This window comes from Bombina bombina, chromosome 5 (assembly GCF_027579735.1).
Source record: "Bombina bombina isolate aBomBom1 chromosome 5, aBomBom1.pri, whole genome shotgun sequence".
NCBI lineage: Eukaryota > Metazoa > Chordata > Amphibia > Anura > Bombinatoridae > Bombina > Bombina bombina.
This window is the reverse complement of record NC_069503.1, coordinates 289,842,370-289,854,582: the sequence shown is the minus strand read 5'-3', so window position 1 is coordinate 289,854,582 and position 12,213 is coordinate 289,842,370. Positions and strand designations below refer to the sequence as shown.

Sequence of the window (12,213 nt, the reverse complement as noted above, 5' to 3'; positions counted from 1 at the left end):
CGGCGGTGTAAGGGGGACAGATTAGTGGTGTTTAGACTCGGGGTACATGTTAGGGTGTTAGGTGTAGACAGCTCCCATAGGAATCAATGGGATGTCTGGCAGCAGCAAACTTGTACTTTCGCTATGGTCAGACTCCCATTGATTCCTATGGGATCCGCCGCCTCCAGGGTGGCGGTTTGAAAACCAGGTACGCTGGGCCGGAAAAGTGCCGAGCGTACCTGCTAGTTTTTTTGATAACTAGCAAAAGTAGTCAGATTGTGCCGCACTTGTGTGCGGAACATCTGGAGTGACGTAAGAATCGATCTGTGTCGGACTAAGTCCGGCGGATCGAAGTTTATTTCACAAAATTCTACTTTTGCCGGTCTCTAACCTTTGATAACTAAGGCGAATCAGCCTCGCCACAAATACGCTGCGGAATTCCAGCGTATTTGAGGTTGACGGCTTGATAACTAGGCCCCATAGTGTTTAATTGCTGTCATTTGCTAAGCAAACATCTGAGAGAGTTCTGCATCCCTCTAAACACTGCGTAATGATTGTGTCGTTAAATGGTTCCCTAGATACATGATTAAAAATGAAAATCGAATGTATGGTTGTAAAAATAATCTTGCGAGAATCTCTTACCTCCACTGTCATCTCCTTCGATTGCTCCTCTACTTGATTAATCACCTCATACCGAGTGCATCGGTAATATCCTCCAGTGGATGAGCTATGTTTTTTCCATTCCTCCAAGCAAATCCAGCAGAAGTCATATTTACACTACACATAGGCAAATAAACATATTACTAGGTCACTGAAATTGTAATTTAATTTTCTAATTAAATATTGCACTATATTGCCAGCATTATACTTCAGTAACATTGCAAAATATAAAGGGCCAAATTACAAGTGGAGTGCTAACAGTTACACGCAAACAATAAGGGATTTATTGTGGGCATTTACGCTCGTTGAGTTTACCGCTGGAGTTACGAGTTGAAAGTAAATGTGATCGCTTAAGCGAAATCGCAATTTACCCTAGAATGATAGCCACTTCCTCAGTGGTTAACAGTTTCGCAAAATTAAAAAGTGTCACAAAACACATAAAAAATATACATTATAAAGTACACTTACACTCATAATAACACCATCTAATAAAACATTTTCAAAAACATATTGCACACAAGAGTTATATGGGCTCAAAGATATGAGGTCTGAGGTGTTAGGGGAAAAAAGGCAGGCAAAGGGCTTTAACATAGAGATACAAACATATACATGTCTAAAGATGTGTGTATATATATATATATATATATATATATATATATATATATATATATATATATATATATATATATATATATATATATATATATACAGGGAGTGCAGAATTATTAGACAAATGAGTATTTTGACCACATCATCCTCTTTATGTATGTTGTCTTACTCCAAGCTGTATAGGCTCGAAAGCCTACTACCAATTAAGCATATTAGGTGATGTGCATCTCTGTAATGAGAAGGGGTGTGGTCTAATGACATCAACACCCTATATCAGGTGTGCATAATTATTAGGCAACTTCCTTTCCTTTGGCAAAATGGGTCAAAAGAAGGACTTGACAGGCTCAGAAAAGTAAAAAATAGTGAGATATCTTGCAGAGGGATGCAGCACTCTTAAAATTGCAAAGCTTCTGAAGCGTGATCATCGAACAAACAAGCGTTTCATTCAAAATAGTCAACAGGGTCGCAAGAAGCGTGTGGAAAAACCAAGGCGCAAAATAACTGCCCATGAACTGAGAAAAGTCAAGCGTGCAGCTGCCAAGATGCCACTTGCCACCAGTTTGGCCATATTTCAGAGCTGCAACATCACTGGAGTGCCCAAAAGCACAAGGTGTGCAATACTCAGAGACATGGCCAAGGCAAGAAAGGCTGAAAGACGACCACCACTGAACAAGACACACAAGCTGAAACGTCAAGACTGGGCAAAGAAATATCTCAAGACTGATTTTTCTAAGGTTTTATGGACTGATGAAATGAGAGTGAGTCTTGATGGGCCAGATGGATGGGCCCGTGGCTGGATTGGTAAAGGGCAGAGAGCTCCAGTCCGACTCAGACGCCAGCAAGGTGGAGGTGGAGTACTGGTTTGGGCTGGTATCATCAAAGATGAGCTTGTGGGGCCTTTTCGGGTTGAGGATGGAGTCAAGCTCAACTCCCAGTCCTACTGCCAGTTTCTGGAAGACACCTTCTTCAAGCAGTGGTACAGGAAGAAGTCTGCATCCTTCAAGAAAAACATGATTTTCATGCAGGACAATGCTCCATCACACGCGTCCAAGTACTCCACAGCGTGGCTGGCAAGAAAGGGTATAAAAGAAGAAAATCTAATGACATGGCCTCCTTGTTCACCTGATCTGAACCCCATTGAGAACCTGTGGTCCATCATCAAATGTGAGATTTACAAGGAGGGAAAACAGTACACCTCTCTGAACAGTGTCTGGGAGGCTGTGGTTGCTGCTGCACGCAATGTTAATGGTGAACAGATCAAAACACTGACAGAATCCATGGATGGCAGGCTTTTGAGTGTCCTTGCAAAGAAAGGTGGCTATATTGGTCACTGATTTGTTTTTGTTTTGTTTTTGAATGTCAGAAATGTATATTTGTGAATGTTGAGATGTTATATTGGTTTCACTGGTAAAAATAAATAATTGAAATGGGTATATATTTGTTTTTTGTTAAGTTGCCTAATAATTATGCACAGTAATAGTCACCTGCACACACAGATATCCCCCTAAAATAGCTATAACTAAAAACAAACTAAAGACTACTTCCAAAACTATTCAGCTTTGATATTAATGAGTTTTTTGGGTTCATTGAGAACATGGTTGTTGTTCAATAATAAAATTAATCCTCAAAAATACAACTTTGCCTAATAATTCTGCACTCCCTGTATATATAAATATATATATATATATATATATATATATATACTGTATATTTGTGTGTACAGATGTTTTTATGTATTTATATGTGTATTTATGTATTTACAGAAATATATATACACATATAAGCACATAAATTCATATGTACACATATATAGACATTTTTTATAAGTGCATTGGAGCCCATTGCAGTTAAGTAAATGAAAACATGTAAAAGCATATTTATGCAATATTCATTTTGAATAAAGGTTCTAACTATGTTTTTTCTGTAAATATTTCACATTCCTATGTTCTGCACATAGCAGAATATGTTCTTATTTCTAAATAGATATTCCTATATATATCTGTATATATCTATACCTATATATAATCATGTATATGTATATAATATATATATATATATGCATGTATGGATATATATATATATATAGCTATACTATAATTGCGTTTGTAACGTGTTCGTCAACGTCGTCAGTTGTGTGCACAGCCTGCAGTGAGAGACAGCTTCAGGAAGCTCCAACACTCTCAGCTGTTAAGTTACAGCTGAGAGCTGGAGCTTCAGAAACTTCAGGAATCTGCTGCATATGGAGCCGGAGCGCGATCGGTGGTCCGGCTTCATATGAGGGCAGATGCCTGAACGTTACAGACGGTGACACTGTGTGTGTCACCGTCTGTAACAATCTTCTGCTGGTGCCGGCGGGAGCTGTGGGCGGGGGGCGGGTGGGCGGCTCAGCAGCGGAGGGGGTAGGGAAGGGGAGGGAGTAGGAGGTCCTACGCTACAGAAACGAAAGGAACAGGGAGGGATGGGGCAGCTACACTTCAGAAAAGGGGTTTGGGGGGACTAAATCGTGGTCGCAGGAGGGGGTGGAACCACTAGACTACAGAATAAAAAAAAAAAAAAAAAAGGGGGTTATAGGTACTGGCACACAGCTGGGTGGGGGGGTTAGAGAGCTGTTTGAGCGGGATCAGGGACAGAGGGAATGGGACAGAAGAAAAGGGAGAGGGACAGAAGGATAGGGATAGAAGGATAAGGACAGGGGCAGAGGGATAAGGATAGAGACAGAGGGATAGGGACAGAGGGAAAGGGACAGAGGGAAAGGGACAGAGGGAAAGGGACAGAGGGATAGGGACAGAGGGATAGGGACAGAGGGATAGGGACAGAGGGATAGAGACAGAGGGATAGGGACAGAGGGATAGGGAGAGAGGAACAGAGACAGAGGGACAGGGGCAAAGGGACAGAGGGAAAGGGACAGAGGCAAAGGGACAGAGGCAAAGGGACAGAGGGATAGGGACAGAGAGATAGGGACAAAGGGATAGGGACAGAGGGATAGGGAGAGAGGGATAGGGAGAGAGGAACAGAGACAGAGGGACAGGGGCAAAGGGACAGAGGGAAAGGGACAGAGGGATAGGGAGAAAAGAACAGAGACAGAGGGACAGAGGGAAAGGGACAGAGGAATAGGGACAGGGGGATAGGGACAGGGGGGTAGGGACAGGGGGGTAGGGACAGGGGAATAGGGACAGGGGGATAGGGACAGGGGGATAGGGACAGGGGGATAGGGACAGAGGGATAGGGACAGGGGGATAGGGACAGGTGGATGGGAACTGGGGAATAGGGGCTGGGGATAGGGACAGGGAGATAGGGACAGGGGGATAGGGACAGAGGAATAGGGACAGAGGAATAGGGACAGAGGGATAAGGACAGGGGGATGGGGACAGGGGGATAGGGACAATGAGGTATAGGGACAGTGAGATAGGGACAGAGGGATGGGGACAGAGGGATGGGGAGAGGGGATAGGGACAGAGGGATGGGGACAGAGGGATGGGGAGAGGGGATAGGGACAGAGGGATAGGGACAGAGGGATAGGGACAGAGGGATAGGGACAGAAGGATAGGGACAGAGGGATAGAGGGATAGGGACAGAGGGATAGGGACAGAGGTATAGGGTCAGGGACAGAGGGATAGAGACAGAGGGATAGGGACAGAGGGATATGGACAGAGGGATAGGGAGAGAGGAACAGAGACAGAAGGACAGGGGCAAAGGGACAGAGGGAAAGGGACAGAGGGACAGGGGCAAAGGGACAGAGGGAAAGGGAGAGAGAAACAGAGACAGAGGGACAGGGGCAAAGGGAAAGAGGGAAAGGGACAGAGAGATAGGGACAAAGGGATAGGGACAAAGGGATAGGGACAAAGGGATAGGGACAAAGGGATAGGGAGAGAGGAACAGAGACAGAGGGACAGGGGCAAAGGGACAGAGGGAAAGGGACAGAGGGAAAGGGACAGAGGGATAGGGAGAAAAGAACAGAGACAGAGGAACAGGGGGAAAGGGACAAAGGGAAAGGGACAGAGGGATAGGGACAGAGGGATAGGGACAGAGGAATAGGGACAGAGGGATAGGGACAGGGGGATAGGGACAGGGGGATAGGGACAGGGGGATAGGGACAGGGGGATAGGGACAGAGGGATAGGGACAGGGGGATGGGAACGGGGGGATAGGGGCAGTCATTTTCAACTTTTTTTTGCCACTGCACATTTTTTTACATTAAAAAATTCTGCGGCGCACCACCATCTCAAAATTTTACAAAATCCCACATTGTAGCCTAATACAGTATATATATATAACAATTTAGTAATTTGAGGCTGTTAGGGGGCACCAGTGATGAAAATAAATTCTTAGGTGATATGCAGTAGTTCCATGCAAGTAAAATTTCCACTTGTTAGGGCAGTAAGCAGTGCACAAGTATTGAGCCCAAAAGCAGAAACTACTGGGGCCCAAGTGATCCTACTGTTAAAGTCCCTAAGCCTTGGGGGCACCAGTATAAGAGTTTCACAATCAGTGTAGGATAAGCATAAATATGGGGCCCACAAAGAGCATCAGGGCTTGGTAATCAGGCAACTGAAAAATTACAGAAGTTAAGCCAGGAGGGCAAATGGCATAAAATCCATATGATGGTAAACAGAAAGGTCTCACCCAGTTAAAACAAATGTCTTCTTCTCTATGATGGAACAATATATTTAATATTCAGGGCAATTCTCCCTGAGCTTGAGAATCCAGGAAGGGGAGTTAAGTGGATCTGTAAAACTGCAACTGTCAGAGTGTGTAGGCCACAATTGATCAAAAGACCTACGCAAACACAGAAATAAAATGGTGGCCGTTCCCGCCACTTCGGCCCACTCTCCTCTATTCTTCAAGGCGACTATCAATCCGAAATGTGGTAAGTAACACGCACCTCCTGGTCAATTACCCCATTCAGAAGCTTGGGAACAAAAGAATGTAGGCTCCTAGGCCTCAGAGTAGGCCACGGTGATATGTGAGCTGTCGACCCACTGGCACTAACAGGCCTCCGCAACGGGGGGGGGGGGGGGGGGGGGGGAAGGACTGCAGTTGTTTGCTTGACCTACGGAGCAGAGCCCCGACGCTCCGGAGTGTCGTATATCTTTTTATTAGATTCTCAGTAGTCCTCGTGGCTATCATAGCAGAGAGCAGATGCCTTCAAATACATGCACCGCCACCCAAATGCGCACTGGCTTGACGGGTCTTCTCTTGTTTAGATCTCCTTGATAGGAACTTTTGTAATGCAGCTGAGGCGAGTGAAATCTCCAGAGCGGAGGCCCGACCCTCCAGAGAACTGTGTGGGAGATGAGAGAGTCCCTGCGTGTCAGGATGAGTGCGTAGGGTAGCAGTAGCTACCGGCTTCTGTTCCGCTTCAGGAGTGCACTTAAGCAAGAAGGGACCAATTCACAGCGGCACACCTGACAATCTCTCATGGCACAGTGGTTGAAAATCTCTGCACTAGTGTGTATGTATATATATATATATATATATATATATATATGAATAAAAAGAACATATTTCGCTATATGAAGAACATTAAAAAATGCGATCGAGTATGTGCACGAGTAGGGTTTTTTTACCACTTTTTTGCTCCATTAACTTCTATGGGGGAATACATGAACGCACACGCAATATTGGAAGTTTGGCTTTTTGCGCTTGTCGGGTTAACACAAGAGCAAAAACAGTTTACTTTCATCTCATAATACAAACACAGTTAATGCTCGAGCAGGAGCGTTAAATAGCAATTCACTTGTAATCTGGCCCAAAATTGGCACTTACATATATATTATTTAAAATTTAGGTCTCATTCTGGATATAAGGGTTTTGTCACAAAAGTACATTCATTCGCCATGTCCTGCTTACGAGAGGCTATGCATTGCAGCTCCTGAAGCAGAAATTTAAAGGGACATTGTATTGCAACAATATCATGCTATAATTTACTAGAGCATGTCATTTTTGCACTACTCACACTGGAATTCTATTTGTTTAACCCCAGAAAATGGTTTAAATACCTTGGTAAAGTTCCATTTGGGAGCTGCAGAAGACTGCAGGCCCAGAGTAAAAAACAACATATAAGCCAATCAGCAAGTCACATGACCCCTCCACTTACCAGCTGTATTCAGCTCTGAAGCTGCAAGCACTGCCACACGACTTTACCTATGTGTTTAACCCATTTGCAGGGATGTAACACAGAATTCCATTGTGAGTAATGCAAAAATAACATGATCTAACAAATAAAAGCATGCAATTATTGCACTACAATGTCTCTTTAAATCTGCAAAGGGTTAATTCTAGGAGTAGACAGTCCCTGTACAGGTAAAAAGCTTCAATGACACGCAGACATTCCTAATCCCAGTGATTCATTTTGATTTGCTATTTAATTGATGACTCCTACCTTGGCACACTGCATGTGGTTGCACCCCTCATTCTTCTGTATAGGAGACTTGCAGTTGGCGCATGGCTTGGAGTTTGTTAATAACCACAGGCAGTTGGCAGCATCTTCGAAAGCCACATTGACTCCCACAACTAAACATTAGAGCAAGAGAAACAGGGACTTAATAGAAAAGCTATTTGTACAGGTGAAATTACAAGTACTGTAATAGATTTTTTCCCGGAGATAGGTATTTGAAGTGACATGTTTGAATCATTACACATTATTTGGTAATGTAAAATGAGTAGATAAGTCTTGAAAGCTGTTAAAGTGATGGTAAATCCTAGAGTTTGTGAAACCCTAGGATGTATCAGTGGAACAAATAAAAGGGACTTTCAGTCATGAAGTATAAAATACTTCATGCTGAAAGTTCCTTTATTTGTTTGAAGCGTTCACAGCACTGAGCTCCTCAGGCAGCCCATGGCAGAACGCTATTTTGCTGTGAGGTGATCTTAGCGTGCTAGCTATCCGGCATGGCACCAGCTGGCCCGCATGGCTATTGGCTAAGAGGTTGAAATGTCAGATCACAGCAAAATATCGTTCTGCCATGGGCTGCCTGAGGAGCTCAGTGTGGCAAACGCTTCAAACAAATAAAGGAACTTTCATCATGAAATATTTTATACTTCATGACTGAAAGTCATCTTTATTTGTTCCACTGGTAAATCCTAGCGTTTCAAAAACACTAGGATTTACCTCTGGCAGCACTGTGTGCTAGTGAGAAAACTGTACTATGAGAGGACCTATAAATTGTCCCTTAAAATGAGAATCCTTACTGAAGTTAAAGGGACATAAAAATGTAAAAAAGAAAAAGCTGTAATGTGTTGGAGCATTTTATTATTATACTATTGCATACCCTGGAAAGGGGTTAAACGTATAGTTAAAGGGAAATGAAACCCCACATTTTCTTTTGTGATTTAGCATACAATTAAAAAAAAACCTTTTCCATTGTACTTCAATTATCAAATTTGCAGAAACATTTTTGAAGGGAGAGAGAGGGATTGGAAGCTACACTACAACATAAATGGGAATTGGAAATGGGGGGGGGGGGTACTTTAACTAAGGATCAGGGAGATGGGAGGGTTGAGAGGAGATCGGGGAGATGGGAGGGTTGAGAGGAGATCAGGGAAATGGGAGGGTTAAGGGGGGATCAGGGAGATGGGAGGGTTGAAGAGTGATCAGGAGGATGCGAGGGTTGAGGGGGGATCAGGGAAAGGGGTGGGTTGAAGAGTGATCAGGGGGATGCAAGGGCTGAGGGGGGATCAGGGATATGGGAGGGTTGAGGGGAGATCAGGGAGATGGGAGGGTTGAAGAGTGATCAGGGGGATGCAAGGGCTGAGGGGGGATCAGGGAGATGGGAGGGTTGAGGGGAGATCAGGGAGATGGGAGGGTTGAGGGGAGATCAGCGAGATGGGAGGGTTGAGGGGGGATCAGGGAGAGGGGTGGGTTGAGGAGGGATCAGGGAGATGGGAGTGTTGAGGGGAGATCAGGGAGATGGGAGGGTTGAGGGGAGATCAGGGAGATGGGAGGGTTGAGAGGGGATCAGGGAGATGGGTGGGTTGAGGGGGGGATTAGGGAGATGGGTGGGTTGAGGGGGGATCAGGGAGATGGGTGGATTGAGGGGGGATCAGGGAGATGGGTGGGTTGAGGGGTGATCAGGGAGATGGGTGGGTTGAGGGGGGATCAGGGAGATGGGTGGGTTGAGGGGGGATCAGGGAGATGGGTGGGTTGAGGGGGGATCATTGAGATGGGTGGGTTGAGGGGGGATCAGGGAGGGGGGATCAGGGAGATGGGTGGGTTGAGGGGGGATCAGGGAGATGGGTGGGTTGAGGGGGGATCAGGGAGATGGGTGGGTTGAGGGGGGATCAGGGAGATGGGACATAAAAATGTAAAAAAGAAAAAGCTCTAATGTGTTGGAGCATTTTACTATTGTACTATTGCATACCCTTTAAATGGGGTTAAACATATAGTTAAAGGGAAATGAAACCCCACATTTCCTTTTGTGATTTAGCATACAATTAAAACAAACCTTTTCCATTGTACAATTATCAAATTTGCAGAAACATTTTTGAAGGGAGAGAGGGATGGGAAGCTACACTACAACATAAATGGGAATTGGAAATGGGGGGCACTCTAAGGATCAGGGAGATGGGAGGGTTGAGAGGAGATCAGGGAGGTTTGAGAGGAGATCATGGAGATGGGAGGGTTAAGAGGAGATCAGGGAAATGGGAGGGTTAAGGGGGGATCAGGGAGATGGGAGGGTTGAAGAGTGATCAGGGGGATGGGAGGGTTGAGGAGTGATCAGGGGGATGGGAGGTTGAGGGGGGATCAGGGAGATGGGAGGGTTAAGGGGGGATCAGGGAGATGGGAGGGTTGAGGAGTGATCAGGGGGATGGGACGGTTGAGGAGGGATCAGGGAGATGGGAGGGTTGAGGGGAGATCAGGGAGATGGGAGGGTTGAGGGGAGATCAGGGAGATGGGAGGGTTGAGGAGAGATCAGCGAGATGGGAGGGTTGAGGAGAGATCAGCGAGATGGGAGGGTTGAGGGGGGATCAGGGAGATGGGAGGGTTGAGGGGGGATCAGGGAGATGGGAGGGTTGAGGGGGGATCAGGGAGATGGGAGGGTTGAGGGGGGATCAGGGAGATGGGAGGGTTGAGGGGGGATCAGGGAGATGGGAGGGTTGAGGGGGGGGATCAGGGTGATGGGTGGGTTGAGGGGGGATCAGGGAGATGGGTGGGTTGAGGGGGGATCAGGGTGATGGGTGGGTTGAGGGGGGATCAGGGAGATGGGTGGGTTGAGGGGGGATCAGGGAGATGGGTGGGTTGAGGTGGGATCAGGGAGATGGGTGGGTTGAGGGGGGATCAGGGAGATGGGTGGGTTGAGGGGGGATCAGGGAGATGGGTGGGTTGAGGGGGGATCAGGGAGATGGGTGGGTTGAGGGGGGATCAGGGAGATGGGTGGGTTGAGGTGGGATCAGGGAGATGGGTGGGTTGAGGGGGGATCAGGGAGATGGGTGGGTTGAGGGGGGATCAGGGAGATGGGTGGGTTGAGGGGGATCAGGGAGATGGGTGGGTTGAGGGGGGATCAGGGAGATGGGTGGGTTGAGGGGGGATCAGGGAGAGGGGTGGGTTGAGAGGGGATCAGGGAGAGGGGTGGGTTAAGGGGGGATCAGGGAGATGGGTGGGTTGAAGGGGGATCAGGGAGATGGGTGGGTTGAGGGGGGATCAGGGAGATGGGTGGGTTGAGGGGGGATCAGGGAGATGGGTGGGTTGAGGGGGGATCAGGGAGATGGGTGGGTTGAGGGGGGATCAGGGAGATGGGTGGGTTGAGGGGGGATCAGGGAGATGGGTGGGTTGAGGGGGGATCAGGGAGATGGGTGGGTTGAGGGGGGATCAGGGAGATGGGTGGGTTGAGGGGGGATCAGGGAGATGGGTGGGTTGAGGGGGGATCAGTGAGATGGGAAGGTTGAGGAGTGATCAGGGGGATGTGAGGGTTGAGGGAGAATCAGGGAGATGGGAGGGTTGTGGGGAGATCAGGGAGATGGGAGGGGAGATCAGGGAGATGGGAGGGTTGAGGGGAGATCAGGGAGATGGGAAGGTTGAGGGGAATCAGGGAGATGGGAGGGTTCAAGAGTGATCAGGGAGATGGGAGGGTTGAGGGGGGATCAGGGAGATGGAAGGGTTGAGGAGTGATCAGGGGGATGGGAGGGTTGAGGGGGGATCAGGGAGATGGGAGGGTTGAGGGGAGATAGGGGAGATCAGGGAGATGGGAGGGTTGAGGGGGCTCAGGGAGATAGGAGGGTTCAAGAGTGATCAGGGAGATGGGAGGGTTGAGGGGGGATCAGGGAGATGGGAGGGTTGAGGAATGATCAGGGGGATGGGAGGGTTGAGGGGGGATCAGGGAGATGGGAGGGTTGAGGGGAGATCAGGAAGATGGGAGGGTTGAGGACAGATCAGGGAGATGGGAGGGTTGAGGGGGATCAGGGTGATGGGAGGGTTCAAGAGTGATCAGGGGGATGGGAGGGTTGAGGGGGGATCAGGGAGGTGGGAGGGTTGAGGAGTGATCAGGGGGATGGGAGGGTTGAGGGGGGATCAGGGAGATGGGAGTGTTGAGGAGAGATCAGGGAGATGGGAGGGTTGAGGGGAGATCAAGGAGATGGGAGGAGGGTTGAGGGGGATCGGGGAGATAGGAGGAGGGTTGAGGGGGATCAGGGAGATGGGAGGGTTGAGGGGGGATCAGGGAGATGGGTGGGTTGAGGGGGGATCAGGAAGATGGGTGGGTTGAGGGGGGATCAGGGAGATGGGTAGGTTGAGGGGGGATCAGGGAGATGGGACGGTTGAGGAGTAATCAGGGGGATGGGAGGGTTGAGGGGGGATCAGGGAGATGGGAGGGTTGAGGAGTGATCAGGGGGATGGGAGGGTTGAGGGAGGATCAGGGAGATGGGAGGGGAGATCAGGGAGATCAGGGAGATGGGAGGGTTGAGGGGAGATCAGGGAGATGGTAGGGTTGAGGGGAGATCAGGGAGATGGGAGGGTTGAGGGGGATCAGGG

At 47.9% G+C, this 12,213-nt stretch overlaps 1 protein-coding gene across 1 annotated transcript in view; it reads right to left on the bottom strand.

Moving 5' to 3' along the window:
* Nucleotides 1-12,213, bottom strand: part of ANKIB1 (ankyrin repeat and IBR domain containing 1) — a 575,165-nt gene that overhangs the window by 50,778 nt on the left and 512,174 nt on the right. Inside the window, exons 11-12 of the mRNA XM_053714029.1 lie at nt 7,630-7,760; nt 622-756 (exon numbers count right to left, since the gene is read on the bottom strand). Of these exons, the coding sequence (XP_053570004.1) occupies nt 622-756; nt 7,630-7,760 (266 nt within the window). The remainder of the gene's footprint in view (nt 1-621; nt 757-7,629; nt 7,761-12,213) is intronic.